This window comes from Crocodylus siamensis, chromosome 5 (assembly GCF_052110815.1).
Source record: "Crocodylus siamensis isolate JL-2025a chromosome 5, ASM5211081v1, whole genome shotgun sequence".
Taxonomy (NCBI): Eukaryota; Metazoa; Chordata; order Crocodylia; family Crocodylidae; genus Crocodylus; species Crocodylus siamensis.
Genome location: NC_143399.1, coordinates 28,928,101 through 28,947,504, shown reverse-complemented (window position 1 = coordinate 28,947,504; position 19,404 = coordinate 28,928,101). Strand labels below are relative to the sequence as shown.

At 40.8% G+C, this 19,404-nt stretch overlaps 1 protein-coding gene across 1 annotated transcript in view; it reads right to left on the bottom strand.

Moving 5' to 3' along the window:
- Nucleotides 1–19,404, bottom strand: part of CLCA2 (chloride channel accessory 2) — a 30,155-nt gene that overhangs the window by 4,771 nt on the left and 5,980 nt on the right. Inside the window, exons 3-12 of the mRNA XM_090048430.1 lie at nucleotides 16,680–16,830; nucleotides 15,507–15,615; nucleotides 14,943–15,111; nucleotides 13,851–14,078; nucleotides 13,256–13,483; nucleotides 12,836–13,013; nucleotides 10,067–10,173; nucleotides 7,964–8,188; nucleotides 6,363–6,633; nucleotides 4–171 (exon numbers count right to left, since the gene is read on the bottom strand). Coding sequence (XP_089904556.1) covers nucleotides 4–171; nucleotides 6,363–6,633; nucleotides 7,964–8,188; nucleotides 10,067–10,173; nucleotides 12,836–13,013; nucleotides 13,256–13,483; nucleotides 13,851–14,078; nucleotides 14,943–15,111; nucleotides 15,507–15,615; nucleotides 16,680–16,830 — 1,834 coding nt within the window. The remainder of the gene's footprint in view (nucleotides 1–3; nucleotides 172–6,362; nucleotides 6,634–7,963; nucleotides 8,189–10,066; nucleotides 10,174–12,835; nucleotides 13,014–13,255; nucleotides 13,484–13,850; nucleotides 14,079–14,942; nucleotides 15,112–15,506; nucleotides 15,616–16,679; nucleotides 16,831–19,404) is intronic.

Sequence of the window (19,404 nt, the reverse complement as noted above, 5' to 3'; positions counted from 1 at the left end):
TACCATTTTCTACGTAGCCTGGTATATACAAAGCATGACTCCAAGGCACTGCAGCATGCAGTTTGATGATCTTGCTAGCTTGAGCCTGGACTTTCAGGTTGTATTTCCCATTTCCAGGGAAAGAGAACAAATACTTGGAATAGACCCCATCATTCTGGACAACATCTGACCCTAAACATTAAAGATGACAGAGTTAACAGGACACTAAAATATTGCATTTATTTAGCTCTTCTTCTTTCATATAAAGCAAGCATAAAACAGGAATGCCAGGCAAATTTTCCTCTGCTTATCGCCTTGCTGCTTCACTGTCTTTAGTGACACATAATAATTAGGAAGTAATTCGTACTAGATAGTCAATAAAGTTGTTTGACATTGGGATATGTACTGAATGCATTGCATAGTGACTGAAACAGCTACAATTTCATAGTATGAGAATCACTGGTGGAATTTCATGTCCTGGGGATACTACTTCCATGCACAGATGAACAAATAAATATATCATTAAATGTAAGTAATTTACAGTAAAAAAGAACAACATAACCAAATCACAACATTCAGTTATATAACAACAAGGCAAATGCTATCCTTCAAGCAGACTGGAAGGTGCATCTAAAGGGAACTCTTAGAGAATCCTTGTTAATAATCTTCCAAAAATGTACAGAAAATTTGGGTTAATTTTACTACCTTTGCTGGAGATTCTTTTCTTTCTGAAAATAGCGAAACTGTTCATTTTAGAAAGAAATTATTCCAGGATCTCACAAAGAACAAACTCTGAAATGTACCTCATAAAAGATATTTCAAAAATTTTAAGAAATTTTCCATTTAACTATTCCTTCTTCCCTTCTATGCTTCAAATAATACCAGTTAAACATTATAGTCTATCATCAGACTGCTTAGAATATTTTTCATGAAGTAAATCCAGATCATAGCATCATAGGGCTGGAAAGGACCCCGAAGGATCATCAGGTCCAGCCCCCTGCATGAGCAGGAAAGACACCTGCGGTAGGTGACCCCAGCCAGTGACCAGTTTTCTCTTGAAGATCTCTAGGGTAGGTGATTGCAGCACCTCTTGGGGGAGCTTGTTCCATAGTCTGGACACCCTAGTTGTGAAGAAGTTTTTCCTAATGTTCAGCCTGATATTATCCTCCAGGAGTTTGTGGCCATTGTTTCTAGTTTTCCCCCAGGATGCCCTGGTGAAGTTGTTCACCAAGCCCCTGATGTATGCCTCTGATATAGTGGTGAGCTGCAATCAGGTCTCCTCTCAGCCTTCTTTTCTTTAGGCTGAAGAATCTGAGATCCCTCAGCCTCCCCTCATATGGCTTGCCATGCAAGTCTCTAATCATATGGGTGGCCCTTCTCTGGACCCTCTCAAGCTTTAGCACGTACTTCTTGAAGTATGGCACCCAGAATTGGACACAATACTCCAGCTGCAGCCGCACCAATGTTGAGTAAAGTGGGAGAATCACTTCTTTGGATTTACTGGAGATGCGCTACTGGCTCATATTCATGCTGAGGTCTGTTGTCACCACCAGATCCCTTTCATTTGTAGTGCTGGTCAGGTTAGAGATGCCCAGCCTGTAGGTGTGCTGGGGGTTCTTCCTTCCCAGATGCAGCACTTCGCATTTCGTTATGTTGAACCTCATCTGGTTCTATTCTGCCCAACATGCCAGCCTGTCTAGGTCTACTTGTATCTGGAGCCTATCTGCGGGTGTGTCCATGCAACCCCATATATTGGTGTTGTCCGCAAACTTGGCCAATGGGCTTTTCACCCCCTCATCCAGGTCGTTCATGAAGATCTGCTCCACGAAGTTTTGCTGGCATAGCCATGTTGGCTAAGGGCATGAAGAGATTACACTCCCTCACTATAGCAGCAAAGACCCCAGTGTGGACACAGTTGTCTAATGAGGAATGGGTGACTGAGACAGTAATGCCAACTCTTGTGAAAAAATCATGAGACTCCCAATTTCCAAGTCAAATTAACTCTGACTCATGATCTCCAGATAGAGAGATCATATCTCAGGATTTTGTCTTTTGGAACATGTAGAACAGCACCATTCTGGCAAGTTGGTGGGGGGACAGGGAAGGGGGAGGCAGACCAAAGCCCCCATGGTGAGGGAGGGATGGGGGCAGTGGCTGGGGTGAACGAGGCTCTGGGGCCAGGGCAGGCTGTGCGACAGAGTCACAGGCAGCACGTCCAGGAGCACAGGGGTTGGAGGGTGGCATGCACCTCTCTGCCATTGCACACACTCCAGAGCCCCAGATTTGTGTGCAGAGTAGAGGTAGGCTGCCCATTGCAGGCTTGGGGCTCTGAGCCCTGCTGTGTATCCCCTGCCTGCCAGGCAGCTTCGTGTAGGTCCTGGGGCAAAAGCAGCACAGTGCAGAACCCCATCCTACAGTGGGCAGACTGCCTCTGCCCCATGCACAAATCTGGGGGGCATGTGCCCCTCATACCTCCCCCAGGGGTGCGTGCAGTGGCAGGGAGCTGCCCCCCCCACACTCCTGGACAAGCCGCCCACAGCTCTGTCAAATGACCTGCCCTGGCCTGTCTGCATGTGTCAGTGTGTGTGTCTGCCCCTCACTCCCAAGCCACAGCCCATCTAGCCCTGCTGCTGCCGCTTACTCCTGACCCACAGTGCCCCGCATCCTGCCAGGGTTTGCGGGGACTTCCCCCCCAGGCTCCAACCCCCAACACACACAAACCCACAGCCCTCCAAACCTTCACAAATATCCCCACACACATGCACACACTTTAAAAATAGCATCTCATGATTTACATTCCAAACCTCTTGATTTTTAAGAGTTAGTCTAATGATTTTTGACAGTGGGATTGGCAATACTGCTGAGACACACGCTCTGGGCACTTAGAAGGGATGCAAGAACAGAGCTGCTTCTGCTGGTCCAAGTGCCATTGGTGGCTTGGCTGCTGCTGTCTTTACTGCTGCTGCCCAGGACACAAAATATGCTTGTTATACCTCTGTGAGGACACATTTGTGCCACCAGAAGATTGTTTCTGTCTGCTTCGCTTTTTCTGTTCCAGAAGGCAGGGTAGCTTCATTGGCATAAAAATTCTTGTGGAATCACATCTCCACTAGGGGGCTGTCTTGATATAGGTATGCCAGCCTAGCAGAGTGCAAGGAGGCTCTAATGCAGACAAGCCCCATGTCCGGTAAAGCACTGGTTAATAACATTTCTTTGATAAGCCGTGCTATCTCCTGAATAATTATGAGAAATCATTTTTGATTAATGAGAAAAGAACAAATTCCTTATTCCCTAAGACTTCACCCTTGTAAGCATAAGTACACCTGGTACACAGGGTATTAGACTTATATGATAACCCTCGTAAATGAGGAGCAATACACATCACTGTTGATAAGTCATGTATAAAAGTCATGATTGCTTCTTCTTCTAGATGATATTGCACATCAGCAAAAAGTATCCTGTATTATATTCTTCCTTATGTGCTACCCCTGCTTTCCCCTGCCCCATTAAAACTGATGCAAGTGTCAGGAAACTAAGCAGGTGTCTGATTCAGTAGTAAGTACAGTGTGATAAACTGTGCATAAAACAGTTGCCAACAACTCAAGAGTGCCAGAACAAGAAATGGGTAGCACACTTCTTGGGCTACTTTCAGATATAAACTATGCTTTCAGAAATTGTTCAGGTAAATTAAATTACTACATAATGCAGGGCAAGGAACTCTATTTCTTTTCTGAAAAAACAGCTACATTTCGTAGAAGACAAATAAAGCAAGGCCCATTGGAAAAATTAAAACACGAAACAATGAGGTTTCTATCCTGCAAAATGATTCTTGGATTTTCATCTTATTTTTCCATGGAATCCCACTGACGTTAGACATAAATTTTAGTTCCTGTAACAGAGCCTGGGGCGCTCTGTTCTTTTAGAGAAAGAAGCAGCTCAGTGAGGGGGCACTGCAGGCCAGGCAGGGTGCAGCAGCTACAGGTCATACTGGCAACAGGGCAATTATGTGGCAGTTTGCTGACCAGAAGTGGGCAGGGCCCTGGGAGGATATAAGCCTGAAGCTTAGGCTAGCAGGCTAGCCTTTCCTTAGTAGCTGCAGGGTGAAAAGCTCCCAGCAGCAGGGCTCCTGAAGGGACTGTGGTGCTGCATTTGGATCCCCGGTGAGGCTAGGAGATCTCACTAGGGTATACCCCAAGGTTGGGAGGCTATCCTAGGTGAGGGATGAGGGAAAGTTTTCCCTCTTAAAGGGGCAGAGTGCTGCTTTCCCTTTGCATTTATGTTATGGCTTGGGGGCTTGTGTTTGTTGTGTTTACACTGGCAGTTTGGGTTGGGACTATAGGGGTGGTATACAGGGGTCCTGTTGGTGAATGTGGGGCATGCAATCCCCTTGAGCCGGCCAGGGTAGGCTCAAGTGACTACTAAGCCCAGAGCAGGCATAAAGTGAGGCCACAGAGCCAGGCAGGGGCCAGGGGTCTGATGCCCAAAAAGGCCAAACCAGAGCTAGTGCCTCAGAGTCAGGTCTGATACAGTGGGCCTAAGCTAGAAGGCCTAGTGAGAGTAAACAGGCAGAGGGGGAAGCCCCAACAACTGAACAACACTACAATAACACCTGCAAGGCTTGATGTGGTGTAGGAGAAGATTGGAGCCAAGCAATTAGCCCCTGAGGCTTGAGGTGCCCTGTAGTTTCACAGTTTGTGCGGCCCAGTAGGGTGCCAGGGAACCTTAGCATGGGTTCAGTCGACCTGGGGCCATGTGAAGGCCTAGGGGTAGCCTCTCTTCTAAAATCATAAGAAACATGAAGATGTGGCAAGCGAGATAGAAGAGAGGGCACCCTATGGGCAGTGCAAGGCACAGTTGTGGAGCCACCAGGAGGCATCACAATTGCCCCTGGGACCCTGATGTATTACAGTTCCATATTTGTAGATGTCTTCCAATAACTGGGGTCTTTGCTGTGAAGATGTATGCAAAAATTATAGCCATGCATTAAATAAATGAGTGTTGATGTTACTGAGATCAGTTTCATCACAGCAATAGCTACTGGATAGTTTCTATTTGTGAAATGCAATGTGACAACAACATTTCTATTTGTTAACATTCTATAAACAAAATAATATAGTGATAATTACCAAGTGTCAATTGAAAACCTGTGCTTTATAATACTTACGGTACATCATAAAAGCACACATCACTTCATCAAATACCTAACTACACAGAGAGACCAATTCTGTACTGTCCTGTACTCTATGTAGTCATCAAAATTATGCAAAGTAAATTCATAATGAGTATATATGGTACTAGATCAGAATTGTTATGCTTTATATTTTGTGCAAATTACTACCCACTGTGCAAGGAAATGGAGAATCCAGACCACGTTCCTAACCGAAGGAACTTTATATTTATAAATACCTGACCCTGTGAATACTTACTAATGCAAAAGTAGTGTGAGCTCGAAATAATTACATTTAAAGATATAATTTTATAAAGTGAAGGATATTATTACTGGGTGCATCTCCACATGCATTTTAATGTGCGATAGACTACTTAACTGCACATTAAAACATCATGTAAAAAATCATGACATTACACTAATGCACAGTTAAGTAGTCTACTGTGCATTGAGTCACTAAAAAAGCATGCAAATGTGTTACTGTGCATTAGCACAGTCTGGTGCGTATTAATTTAGTACCTCACATTGGAGATACTAAATGTAATGCGCATTAAAAAAGGCACATTAATGCATGTGTAGACACACCCACTGTTAACTGATTCAAATGGGAATTGAAGGCTGGGCCCTAACTCAAATAAAATACATTGCATAACTCTGGCTTTTACAAGAATATTCACATAGTTAAATTTAAGCATCTGATGAGGTACTTTGCTGAACAGGGACCTAACTAGGAATATCTCCAGTAAAGTCGCATGCAGTCATATAAGTAAAAATGAAATCTTAGCCAGTATCTCTCAACTTATTATAAGAAACTCACTGTGAACTACACAATACAAAAGCAATTGGGGGCAGACCTGGGAGGTATGGGGGGCATGGGTGCAGTGGTGTAGGTGCACCCCCTTTCTGCCACCAGTTTCTGGGGTTCTGCCAGATCCAGTCTCTGGGGCTCCCCCTGCCCCCAGATCGGTCAGGGACAATAGCAGAGAGAGTGGCAGGGGAACAGGTTCTCCCCCTTCATGCACCTACTCCATGCCCGGCTCCCTGGTGTCCCCTGCCAGCCCAGGGGGTTTCAGCCATACCTGGCTCCCATCTCTGTATGGTCTGAAGGTTTGTATGCCATACCCTGCTTTAGGAAACCCTGGAAATATCCCCTTTAAAAGAACCCTTTAAGTTTGCTTTATAACATTTTTCAAATGTATCACAAAGTCTTTGTTACCTGCACCATTGTCAAAAAGTTCCAGAATAATTGGGTCTCCATTCTCTGGTTCGATAATGGCAGTCACATTTGCTCCAAGAATAGGTGAAAGTCCTTGACTAACTTGTGCATAAACAACCATTGGACTAGGGTAGTAGTTTGTATCCCTGTTCATGTGGGCTTTCACAGTTATTGCAGGTATTGTAGAATTTGCTGCTCGGGAAGTTACTGTTATTGTTAGGACTTGAGGGGACAGATGAGTATTAGTGAGTGTGCATGTCCACTTCCCAGCCTGAAAAAAAATATATTTAAGAGTTAAATAAGTCCCCTTTGTTTATATGTTTTAATTGTGAGGTCCAGCTTACTCATCTTCAGGTATGTAGTAGTCTTACTCTTAAGTAGGTCCGTTTGAATCAAAGGGGCTATTCACTGAGTAAATACTCAGTATGAATATGATTACAATTTAGGCTGTAAGGGTACCTATACACAAGCAGCAAGGCTGCTCCAATGCACTGCAATTACAGTATGTCAGAGCAGGCTTTATTAATTGAGGCTGCTGGAGTGTGGTAATTGCCACAGCCATAATTAAGTGGCTCTTGGAGCCACTCTAATTAAAGCATCCCTGGCACACTCAGAGCACGTGCCCTAATTCTGGAAATCCTTTCAGATGGGATCAGGCTTTGCTTATGAATGATTTTTTTTTATTCTTACTTCTTTAATTATGCAATGAAGGACTACTTCTAAGAGGAAGGATTAGATCAGGGGTGGCCAGCCCACAGTACACGTCACAAGCGTCACAGGCAGCTTCTGTGTGGCATGCAGTATATAGGGGAGGCGGCAGGTGGCACAGCAGCAGAAAGGGCAAGGAACAGAAAGCAGAGCATCAGATTGAACACCGGGGCACAGGGCAGGGAGTATGAAACAGAGCAGCAAGTCAGGAATTGAAAGGGATCTCAGTAGCACTTAGGGAGGGCACGGGGCTTAGTTTATGCCATGCCTGCCAAAAAGATTGGCCACCACTGAGTTAGACCATACAGTCAAAATCTGTGACCTATTCTAGGTGCCATATAATAGAAATCTCCATAGCTTTTGGAAGAAATGAAATATCTATCTACAACAGTGTTATTTTAAAGTGGGTTTATAACATTTAATCATTCATTTAAGCTATTTTAATGTTAGATATTAAGTAGGCAAATTAAGAAGAAAAGAATGGACATACTGGGTATCAACCTGATTCAGAGAAAAAGAAATGAATTCTACTATAAAGAAAGTTCAGAATGATATAGCTGTGAGCTCAAATTGTTTCTTTAAACTTAGAGAGAACTCTCCACTAAAGTGGAAAAATCAGGGTCAGCTATCATAGTTTGAAAAGTCTTATCTTATACTGTTAAATGACTCCAACTTAATATAGTAGAGTTGGAGTGTTGTTTTAGCCACAATGGTCCAGGAAATATGTGAAAAGCAAGGTTTATAGTGATATTTTTTATCAGGCCAACTGTGTAGCCTGGAGAGATGTTAGGAAAGCTTTTAGGCATGATGCGCACTTCCTCAGGCCTGGATATATGTATCTTATTTCATACATCAGTTAGACTTGAATGACAAAGAGAGAGCTTAATTTTTACCTCTGCAATGCCGGGAGTTTGAAGACGAGCTACATGGAAAATAGTATCAATGCTGAAGTTCTCACTGGTGTAGTTTTTTCCATGGGGATCAAGAAGAGTTATTTTCGGTGGTTCAGTGGTCTGCCAGGTAACTACAAAGAAGGTATCCCTTCCCACTGTACTATCAATAGTCACTGTCCTTCTGAACTGTTTATAACCCTTGGTACTTTCACCAGTGCTTTCAATCTATCAGAAAAACATATTTACTGTATTATCCATCAGTCCTAAAGTTGCATGACCTCATAAGTAAAAGTTTTTCATCTTACCCATAATAATTATATCCAATACTGAAAAAGGAAACTATACATAATCAAATTCATCTTTATCGTGTACATATATACCCAATTCTCCTTTTACACCACAGTACATGATTTTAGCAGCAACTACATTGAAGTCAATGAAGTAAAACTAGCATAACTGAGTTGATGTTAAGACCTTCCACATGTTTCTTCTCAAAATGTTGGATGTCATATCCTCTACCGGGTAAAATTTCAGATATGCTCAAATATATAGAAAATTGGTGTTGGAAGGGACCTCAGGTCATCTAGTCCAACTCCCTGCTCAAACCAGGACCATCCCCCAACTACATCATTCCAGTCAGGGCTTTGTCGAGCCAAGCCTTAAAAACCTTCAAGGATGGTGATTCCACTACTCTGTAACTATTCAGCTATGAAGGACCTGTGTTATCTTTCCCAGGAAGATAGTAGTTAGATCTGTAAATTCTCTCTTGTGTTTCATAGTTTTATAGCTGTCAGGGACTGGAAGGGACCTTACAGATCATCGGGTCCACCCCCCCTTGCACTTGAGCAGGAAAGACTGCTGGGGTCAATGCTCTCATGTTAATAATTATTGTTCACTTAGTGTCAACACAAAGCTTCAGTGCTCCATTTAAGTCCAGTTCTACCTTTGAAAAGTGTACCAGCTAGTAGCAAGATATTTAGGCAGAATAAAAATACTTAGTGCAGATGCAAGTTATACTGGCAAAAAGGGTATTTTATATAGCTATGCTACTTTCTCTTCCATGTAGGAATAAACTATACCAGCATAAGCATGTACACTGGTATAACTTTATCCACAGTAAGGTAGGAGGACAAATAAAGTACTACAGATTTTATGTACAGGCAATCCCTAGTTGAGGATTACCAACAACTGATGATTGGGCCCTGTCTATTCATAATATTCTTCTTTTCATTTACATTTGAGAGTAGATTTCTTAATACAGTCCACTCTAAGCTTTCCCTACAGTATCTGGGTATTTCCCTTCGGGGCTTCTTTGCCTCACTTGTCATGTCAAACCCAATGATATTCTGTATTATTGAGTCAACTTCCCAAATATCTCTTTGCATATGCTCAGATCGCATTCTGAATCTTTTTTGTCTCTCTCTAATATCGACCTTAGAATACAAAAGATTAAGATACATTCAATATTCCTGACAGAGGTGTAGCCCATGTGTTCTATAGCAAAGTTATTCCTAATGAGAAGGAAACTGGAAATGGTTAAAAGTTTGGTTCAAATGGATTTGCAAGAGTTCCATTTCCATGGCTTTCTCCTCATACCAGTAAAAGGAACTCTGCTAGAAATACTTCTGTCTTCTAAATTTCTTAGGTCAAATTAGTAGGCAATGTGGGATACCTGCTGAGTATGTAATAACTCCCTGGCACCTCCATATAAAAACATGCACATATTTCAACATGTAGTAGACTTTGAGATAAAATACTATAGTGTGATAGACTGTACATAAGTCAGTGTGGAAGCATTAGAGCCTAGTACGAATTCAAGTAAGGGGCAGATTATAAACCAGACTGTAAAGGTGGTCAATGTAAAGTTGAATGGAGATAAGGAAGTTGCTTAGGGCTGTACAAGAGGAAAAGAAAGGGCTTAAGAGTTGATTAAAATCTTACAAAAGATTTAATTCTTACTTTGCTTGAGCTAGTTTTCTTATCTCATTCTCTACAAGACTCATTCAAAATAATGTACTGAATATAATGCAGAACTATTGTGAACACAGTGGTGATATCAACAGAGAAGGAAATGGAAATATTATTTGCACTTATAAAACTGACCTGAATGGACTGATTAAAGGTATCTCCACTTCCTGATAAAATTCCGCAGAAAGCATCAACGAGGTCATTGGACTTCAGTCTATCTGAGACAAAAAAGTTTAACCCCCCTGAAAAAGAGCACAGGTTTTATTTTCAAGTTGGAACTTAATTTCAAATTTTGCATACTGTTTCAAAATACTTAATTCATGAAACTGATAAACAGTCTTACCTAAACATTTTTCAAATCAGTATAAGGGGATGAGAGGGATACTGTATATCACTGATAAGGTCAGTGGTGTAACTGGTGGGGGTCAATAGAAGCAACTGCCCCAGTGCTGACTTGGGAGGGGGGCACAGAAAAGGGGCTCCTGCAGGCACCTGTGCATTCATGACGACAAATGAGGCAGCAACTGAAAGGTCTCAGTTAAGCTCTCCTAATACTTCCAAAAGGTTCCTTTAATCAGGACACCCTGAGTTCACTATCTCATAATGACTCTTGTTATTTTAAAACCATTTTGCATTGCTTTTAGGAAGTATTCTAGCAATGATGTAGATCCAAAACAACATCTCTAAATGAATAGAACAAAGCTAAGGCGACTTGCAGGAATAAGAATCAGGCACTACTTTTATATATTTAGGGCACTACATTTATACATTTTCAGAAGTCTCCTTTATTTTCACTTTTTTTGGCTTGTCACAATTTCTGAGTGCCTGGCAACCTCAGATGTCCAAGGCTAGATTTTTCAAAGGTACCAAGCACCCATAGCTAGTATTCATTTCAGTTAGAGACATGGGTGCTCCTCCAGGATAATATTTTCAAAAACAACTAATGATCTGGAATATCCCTGCTTTTGGGTGTCCTGCTGGACATGAAGGGCAAGATTCTGGAAGTTGTGCTCATAAGTAATTGCCCAAATAAAACCCACTGGTTTTACTGAAGTCATCTATGGCACAAGAGTAGCATCTATGGCTCAGGAGTAGCATCATTTAGGCTTAACATCTAAAGCAGGATATCTAAAAACTGAGACAATCCAAAATTAATGGTCACTTTTGAACTAAGCCATGTTGACTGTTACATAAGAAGAGAAACATTAACAAGTGAATTACGAGCATATGTCCAAGGAATAAAGGGCAAGGGCAGCATGTCAAAAACTTGCAGAGAACTGTTAAAGAACTTTTTTCTACAGGAAGAAGAAATTTGCAAAAAAATCTGAATAATGTTTAAATCTGAGAATTTTGCAATCTGCTGCTGAACATTTCAAGCAGAGAAAACTGGAAAATATCACAAATTAGTAATTATGCCTTAAATTATTGAACTCTTCAAGAATAGAGGGCCATATGTTAAAGGTATTTAGAAGCTTAATCCCCATTGATTTCAGTGATACTTAGGCACCTAAATACTATCTAAGCCATTTACAAGCTTGTTTGCCAAATTGCTTGGCAAGAAGCTATTTGCCTGACATACACCATGATCAGCTAAACCAGGGGTGGGCAAAATCTGGCCCATAGGCCAAATCCAGCCCAGCAAACACTTTCATCTGGCCTGCAGCACCCCATACAATGGATTGCACCCTGCCCAGCCCTTGTGCGCACGAGGGTGGAACCTCTTGGGCAGAAGGGCTCTGCCCAGCCAGCAGCTTCCAGGCAGGGCTCCTGCTACAGCCAGAACCTGCTTGCTTGTGGCTGCAGGTAGGGAAGTGGGGGGCTGGTGGTGGGTTGGAGTTGCAGTTGGGCAAAAGCGAGAGTGCAGTGCAGAGCCTTCACCCATAGGAGCAGCAGGAGCACAGAGCTTAGCTAGGCAGGGTGTGGGTGGGGGGGTGTTGAGACTTCCCCACAAACTCCCCCCACATGGCATGCAGGAAATCAGGGAGTTCATGCCTGGCATGGGGGGAGGGAGCAGAGCCTGCTCTATTGCTAGGGGTCTGCACTGCACGCCTGCAGCTCCAACACTTGCAGCAGGAGGAGCCCCACACTGGAGCCTGCTGTCTCCCCTGCAGGTCTCCACACCCTGCCAGGAGTGGAGGGAGCCCTACCTCCTGCTTCTCCATGGAGTCCTGTATGATTTGGGTTTTTTCTGGTTCTAAGATGGCAATACCCCACTCCCAAAAGGAGTATTTGGTGGGAGGGGGCCAGCAAGGGGAAGGGCTTCCAGGGGCAAAGGTCAGGCATTAGGGGGCAGGACCTTTGCTCCCGATGTAGCAACTGTTGACGGGCAGGGCTACCTATGCGGCCCCTGACAGTTCACCAAAGCCTGTTAAGTGTTCCTCTGCCTGAAATAATTGCCCGCCCCTGAGCTAAACCCTGTAACCCATCTCAACTACTGTTAGTACAGTACAGAAAAGTGGCTGGAAGAGAAAAGTACTGGACAAAGCTATTAGCAGAGAGAAGCTGACCAGCAACCAACTGATAAATTAAGTGAGCCTGCAGGCCATGTGAGTACAATATAACTGCTCTGTAAGGATGCATAAGGTGGTACGAATGGCTGAGCACAAACTGTGTCTGCATGAATTAGCCAGTACACTGCGGGATGGGGTGCCTTTAATACTGAGAATGGTACAGGAATGACAGATGGAATTGAAATTGAAAGCCCACATCAATCACGACCATTTTAAGTGGCTTTAACTGAACCTTTAAATATCTGCCCTTAGACACCAACTATGATAATCTAGTTGCCTAGATTGTTTAAAACAAAACTGCGAGGACAGAATCTCAGTTTTGCAAACATTTATGCAGAACTGAGAAAACCTGTTGTGTTCAAGATTGGGGCCAAAATGTCATTAAAAAATTTACCTGTCTCTTTAGAAAACTGTTCAATTTCTTTTGCAGCAGACTGCCCCCGAACAATGGTATGAATGACTGATCCACTGTTAATCACATCAGAAAAGCATTTCTTTATAGCACTGTCTTCTCCATCTGTCACCAATATAATTTCCGAGCCATATGTATTTCCATCATGTTTTCTGATCACCTAATAACAGAGTACCAAGTATTAATATGAAGCTAATGTATTATGCACTCTGCACAGTTATTTGGTCTGGTACAGGAAAATGCAAAATTGTAAAAGGAAGTAAATCAAAAGAAATATACTGAAAATTCTCCTGCATTAATTAACTTCTGGATTTTATACCTGTTACAAAATAAGAAGAGAAAATAAGGGCTAAATTAAGACTGTCCTGTTTAAGTGAGAGAAAATTAGGCACTTTCCATTACCTCAAATGCCAGCTGCAAGCCTGCGCAAACATTTGTTCCCTCACTAGTTGGAGCAGTTGGTAGGAATGAAGCAAGCTGTGTCCTTATATCATCACTGACAATTTGACGCAACTGAGTTTTGATCTCTCCCGAGTGACTGAAAGTGACAATACCAACATAGGAATTTTCTTCCACAATCTGCAGAATATACAGCTCTGCTGCTTGATGCAGCTGATTGATCCAATTAGTCTATATAAAGAAGTTCAAAACAAACAACAAATAACTCACAATAAAGAAGCCAAGCAGCTGTAAATTTTCTACTGAAAAGATCAGAATCAAAGAGACAAAAACAGCATAAAATATTCCACAGTGTATATTCAAGAACAATTTTAATTTAGAACAATAAAAAGTGTTGCTGCACAGGCTCCAAGGACCCTACTAAATACATAAAATTACAAATCTAAATACTTTACTGAGCAACAGTATATGCAGATGTTTCAGCAAATCTTTGCTTTGGTGAAAATATTTCCAAGTGAATAAAAAGAAATTGTCTAAGTGCACAAAGGAAAATACATTTCCACTAAAGAGATTTCAGTATATCTGAATGAGAATTTACCCCATTCTTGCTGTTTGAAACATCAAGAACCAGGCAGACCACTCTATCTCTGTTCTGCAGCAATGAGAAGGTAGGAGGAGGTATGAGGTTGGTAGTATTCAGTGGAGGATTGTTCTTAAAATCCATGGAGTTCATTATTACTTCCCATGTGCTTCTATAGTCACACATTCTGTTCTGCATATTGGGAGCTTCTCTATTATGGTTACTTTCATCACAGAATTCAGCCACCTAGAAATAGAAACAAATAGAGCAAAATAGAGAGACCAAAAATAAAGAAACCCAAAGAAAGCCAAACAGCAATGAAAGAAAGTAAGTACTGCTGTAAGAAAAATAATAATCTGGATTTGTATAGTGCCTTCCAGCATTTGATCTGAAAATATCTGAAGCTATCACTATTATATCTTTTATCAATATGATAACAGAAACATCAAAGGTCAAATAAGTTCCCAAGGTTATACACTTAGTGATAGCAGTGAGGCATAAAAAATAAAAACAGTCATTTTGTCAGCATGTGCTCAAGCCACAGGGCTACTGCTTCCTCATAGAAAGCATGACATCTAATACTGCTGCTTAAGCAGTGCACTTCTCTCTCATGCACAGCACGGCAATACCACATAAACAGCAGAATTCAGCTCATAAGAGCAACCTAAACCAATCCTTATTCAGGCAAAACTTCAGTGAAACAAAGTGGAACTATCATGGGAATAAGGATCACAGAATTTGTCCCTGTAAAAATAATAATATGGCTAATTGTTTTAACACATGTCTAATACAATCATCCTATTGGACATGGCTAATACAGTCATTCTAAGGACATCCTCAAATATTTACTATGTACATATTGACAATGACTTGAGCTGTACCAAGTGATTTGTCAACTATAACAAATGTCCCAGAGATATTCTAGATATCCTAGAATTATGGCCAGTCACATATATTTGAGACATCACTTGGTGCAAAACAATTGAGTATTCTTTGGGATTTTATCATTTGCTTTAAACAACTTTAACATTTTAAATAAACTTAGCATTTCTAAAAGAAATGGTTAAGGACAAATTATCAGAAATCTGTTTTTTTTCTATCTGTACTCACAGATGATAAGCTTTGCATGTACATTATTGATGCCGCTGCCATTTGATTTCTCTCATGAATAAATGCGCATCCTTCAATAAAAAGTCCTGTTAGTTGATTAATGACACAATTTCCTTCAGTGCAGGATTTTTTTTCACAGACATAGATGCCAGTGAGATTAGATGAGCACCTGGAAGTAAAAATGGAATACTTATTATTTAGAAATGCCAGACTGGCCCCAATTCAGGGTGGAACCTGATTTTAATCAGTTTGCCTTGCAGGAATCCAGTAATGCAGAGGCAGCTTTTTGTAGAAGTAACGTTTGTCTGTGCAAAGAAGAAAAAATTCTACTAATTTTTTCTTCCTCAGTCGCTTTAATCCATTAAGCCAATAAAAAATACTAAGACTGTAGAATTTATTTTTGTTTTGGGGTTTTTTTTATTCTATAGTTACCACTTGAACAGTCATAGGAAAAAAGAACACATGACGTGCCTACAGAAACAAACCAGATTTGGGCCCTTATAAAACAAACCCTACTGATAAAGCCCACCAAAATTTGAATGTAAAAGTAAACTAATTAATTACCTTGTAACTTCAACTTGATTTTGTCCAGTTATATAGAAAGGCCTGTCACTATCATATTCATCAAACACCCCCCATCGAAGGTGGGCCCACTCATGGACAAAAACTCTGCCTGTGGGAATAGAGCATGTAAACTGTGGTAACTTTAAAATTACTGTGACTGTACATGTTTGTAGTGCACAAGATCAGTGTGTACATATTTAGCCAATAAAGATGAATAGTAATCACATTAGCAAAGTATCCAGTAACTCCCAGAGGAAACAGGGAGAGGCATTAATTTACTTAGGAGCTTCTATAACATGTCTACTTGCCTAACTTCAAGCGTCAGCTTTTGAAAATGTATTTGTTTTATTTGTTTTAATATTTGTTTTTTTTTAAAATGGGCTTCTAACTTCATTATATGTCTGTCAAGCTTAAAGAAATGTGCAGTGACAGAGTGGAAGAACATGCACACTGAATTGCAATTAGACATCCAAGGTATTCAGTGCCACTTCCAAGAGCCAGTTCTTTATTTTCTCCAGATAGGATGAGTTTCTAAGTGGTAGGACAAGTCGTACATGCTAAGGAAAGGTTCATGGACCATTTGCAAAAAAGGGTTAAAGCATACATTTTTCTTCATTTTATTACAAAATCAGATATGCTCCTCCTTATATGCAAAACTCTCATACATTTTCCATTTCTGAGCTAACCTAGCTTTGTTTTTTCACTTCATTTTATATAAAATAGCCACTAAATTATAAATAATGGATTACAATTTATAAATAATAATTATAAATCTGTCAATTTCTTACAGTGGATATTATATTTCTATTAGTGTCAAAATATGGTGTCTATATTCACTACGCAGAACAGAAACATATTTTTAATAACTTTTTACAGTTCTCTTCAGAGAGTTCAGTATATTTCAGAGGAATATATTAACTCTGTTCTACAAAGTGCCCAGATCAGATTTTGTGAGGTTTAATTAATTTCTGTAAGGCACGTTGAGATTTTCAGCTGGAAGGAACTATACAAGGGCAGAGTATTTATTATTATTCTTGGCCTATTAATTGTATTTTTACATCTGTGAATGTGACAGCAACTACCATTACATAGAGAGTTCCCATGGACACATTTCTTTTGCCAGATACAACTAAGAACAAAAATGAGATATCAAGAATGATGTCATAAATTTACCCCGTGATCCATAGACAGCAATCAACTTATCATTTAATAGGAAGGTAGGTGTGAAATGTATATATTTTCCCATTTTTCCACATTCTCCATATTGTAGGGTGTATGGATCATCTCCGTGTTTCCAATAAGGAGCAGCAACTATGACATCTGCCTAAAATTATAAAAATGTTTTATTGAATGAATTAAGCATAGACGTGTATTGCTTTGTGCTTGTGCAGCACCTAATATAGTAGGGTCTTTGTAAATTACTAGAGTTCCTACATGCTACTGCAATACATAAGATTAGAGTTCTAGGAAACATAATTTACAAGAAAAGGTTGGAAAAGCTGGGATTATATAGTCTGGGGAAGAAAAGACACAAGAGGGATTTTAAAATAGTCTTTCAAGCAAATCAAAGATAGTTTTAAAGAGGATGATGACCTATATACTCAGGAATAGGGACAGGGGGTGTGCCTCCCTCCCCTTCCCAACTCTGGCTGTGCCACACATACACAGTGAGCTCTGAATTGACTGCCTGGTAAGTGTGGACTCCTGCTGAAGCTCCATGTGTGTAATGAGCTCTGAGCTCACAAGTTGATGCAAGTCTACCCAGACATCTTGCTTTTATGTTCATCCTTCCTCTCCCTCTCTCTGCTCCTTGGTGAATTCAGCAGCAGGGAAAAGCAGATGAATGGCAGTGATCACCTTCTGGGCTACATGAAAGCAGGGGCTCTAGCTAGCACTTGTGCTGAGAGTTCACCCTAGTCCTACCGCCCCTGCTCAAAGAAGAAGATGCAGCCAAAGGGGGAGTATGATTGCACTGCTGTATGTGCTCTGGATCTGCCCTTGGCCACAGGGGATAGGCCAACTAGTAATGGTGTTAAATTGCAAAAAGGGAAATTTAAGTTGGATATTAGGAAAAGTGTCCTAGCTGGGTGTATAACTAAGCATTGCAAGGGATAACCAGAGAGGTTGTGAAATCTCTATCCCCGGAAGTTTTTAAGACAAACACATGGTTTAGACAAGGATGATCTTGCCTTGAACAGTGAGCTGGATCAGAGGACCTCCTAAGCTCCCTTTCAATCCTATTTTTCTATTATCCTATACAATAAATAGCATTGTGAATCTAATTTACATTTACATTTATGCCACTTTACATGTTCCTAGCATTATAAAAGTTCTTGAAAATGGGAAAAATATATATTTACACCCATATTAAGACCTCTCTAAATTGCTAGAGTGGTATAATATGACCCTAGTGGAAATAACAATCAGTCTTCCTATGTTTAAGAAGGCAGACACTACAGTCTAGCAATCACTGTTATTGTAAATTTGGTTGGAAAAATCATAACAACAGGAGATAAAAAGTGGGAGCAGCACAAACAGTGAGTCATGGACCAAATCGGTAATCCAGTGCCACCCCCTCCCTGCCATGGAAACACGTGTCCAAGATGCAGTAGTCTGTTGATTGAACATAGGCCTCATCAGCCATCTTCAGACACGCAGATAAGACAAACATGGAAGACAATCATTCTCAACTATGAGGGACTGCCAAACAAGAAGTTATCCAATTTACTTGCTGCTTTTCCTATGTCAAGCCAAGAAAGATACAGTCAGTTTCTACGTTTCAGATGTGCTATTCTATACTTTCTAGTTGCCTGTAACAGCAAAAACACATTAGTTTATTTTAGAATTATTTTCATTATATTAATCTTTGCCTAGTATTGATAACATAGAATCTTAGAAGCATAGAAAATTAGGGTTGGAAGGGATCTCTAATACAAATCCCTGCTCAAAGCAGGATCATCCCCAACTAGATCATCCCAGTTGAGGCTTTGTCTAGCCAGGTCTTAAAAACCTCCAAGGATGGATATTCCACAGCCTCTCTTGATAACCTGTTCCAGTGCTTTACTAGCCTCCTAGTGAGAAAGTTTTCCCTAATAGCTAACTTAAACTTCCCTTGCTGCTGCTTGAGACTATTGTTCCTTGATCTGTCATCTGCCACCACTGAGAGCCATCATCTTCGGAACCACCCTTCAGGTAGCTGAAGGTTGCTATTAAATCCCCTCTCAGTCTTCTCTTCTCTAGACTAAGTAAGCCTCTCCTCATAAGTGATGTACCCCAGCCCCCTCACCATTTTTGTTGCCTTCCACTAGACTCTTGCCAATTTGTCTACATCCTTTCTGAAGTGGGAGGCCCAAAAATGGACACGGTACTCCATATGTGACCTCACCAGGGCCGAATCACTTTCCTTGATTTCCTACTAATGCAGCCTAGTATGCCATTAGTCATCTTCACAACATGATTTGAAACCATTAATCAGCAATATGCCGTTTCAATATTTTTTCTCTAATATTCTATTTTCCCAGAGATAAAACATTATAAAAAATAAATCAGTATAAAATTGTAGGACAGGTTTCCTGTACCTAAAATTGGGGCAACTTCAACAAGAATACAGGCAGTCCTTGGACTTATGACACAATTGGTTCCTGAAAACTGCGTCTTAAGTTGAAACATTGTAACTCGGAACCAATTTTCTCATAAGAAACAATGTTATAAATGGGGGATTGGGTCTGGAACCAAGGCCCGATACCCTATTTTCACTAAAAACACTCCAGAATTTTGTACTTGATCTATTATAGATAAGTAATATAGATACATTAACATTTTTATATTGTAAATAGCAATCATATTGATTTGGAAAGATTTCTTTTAGGATACTTTGCTGGACTTTTTGAAAGGCTCT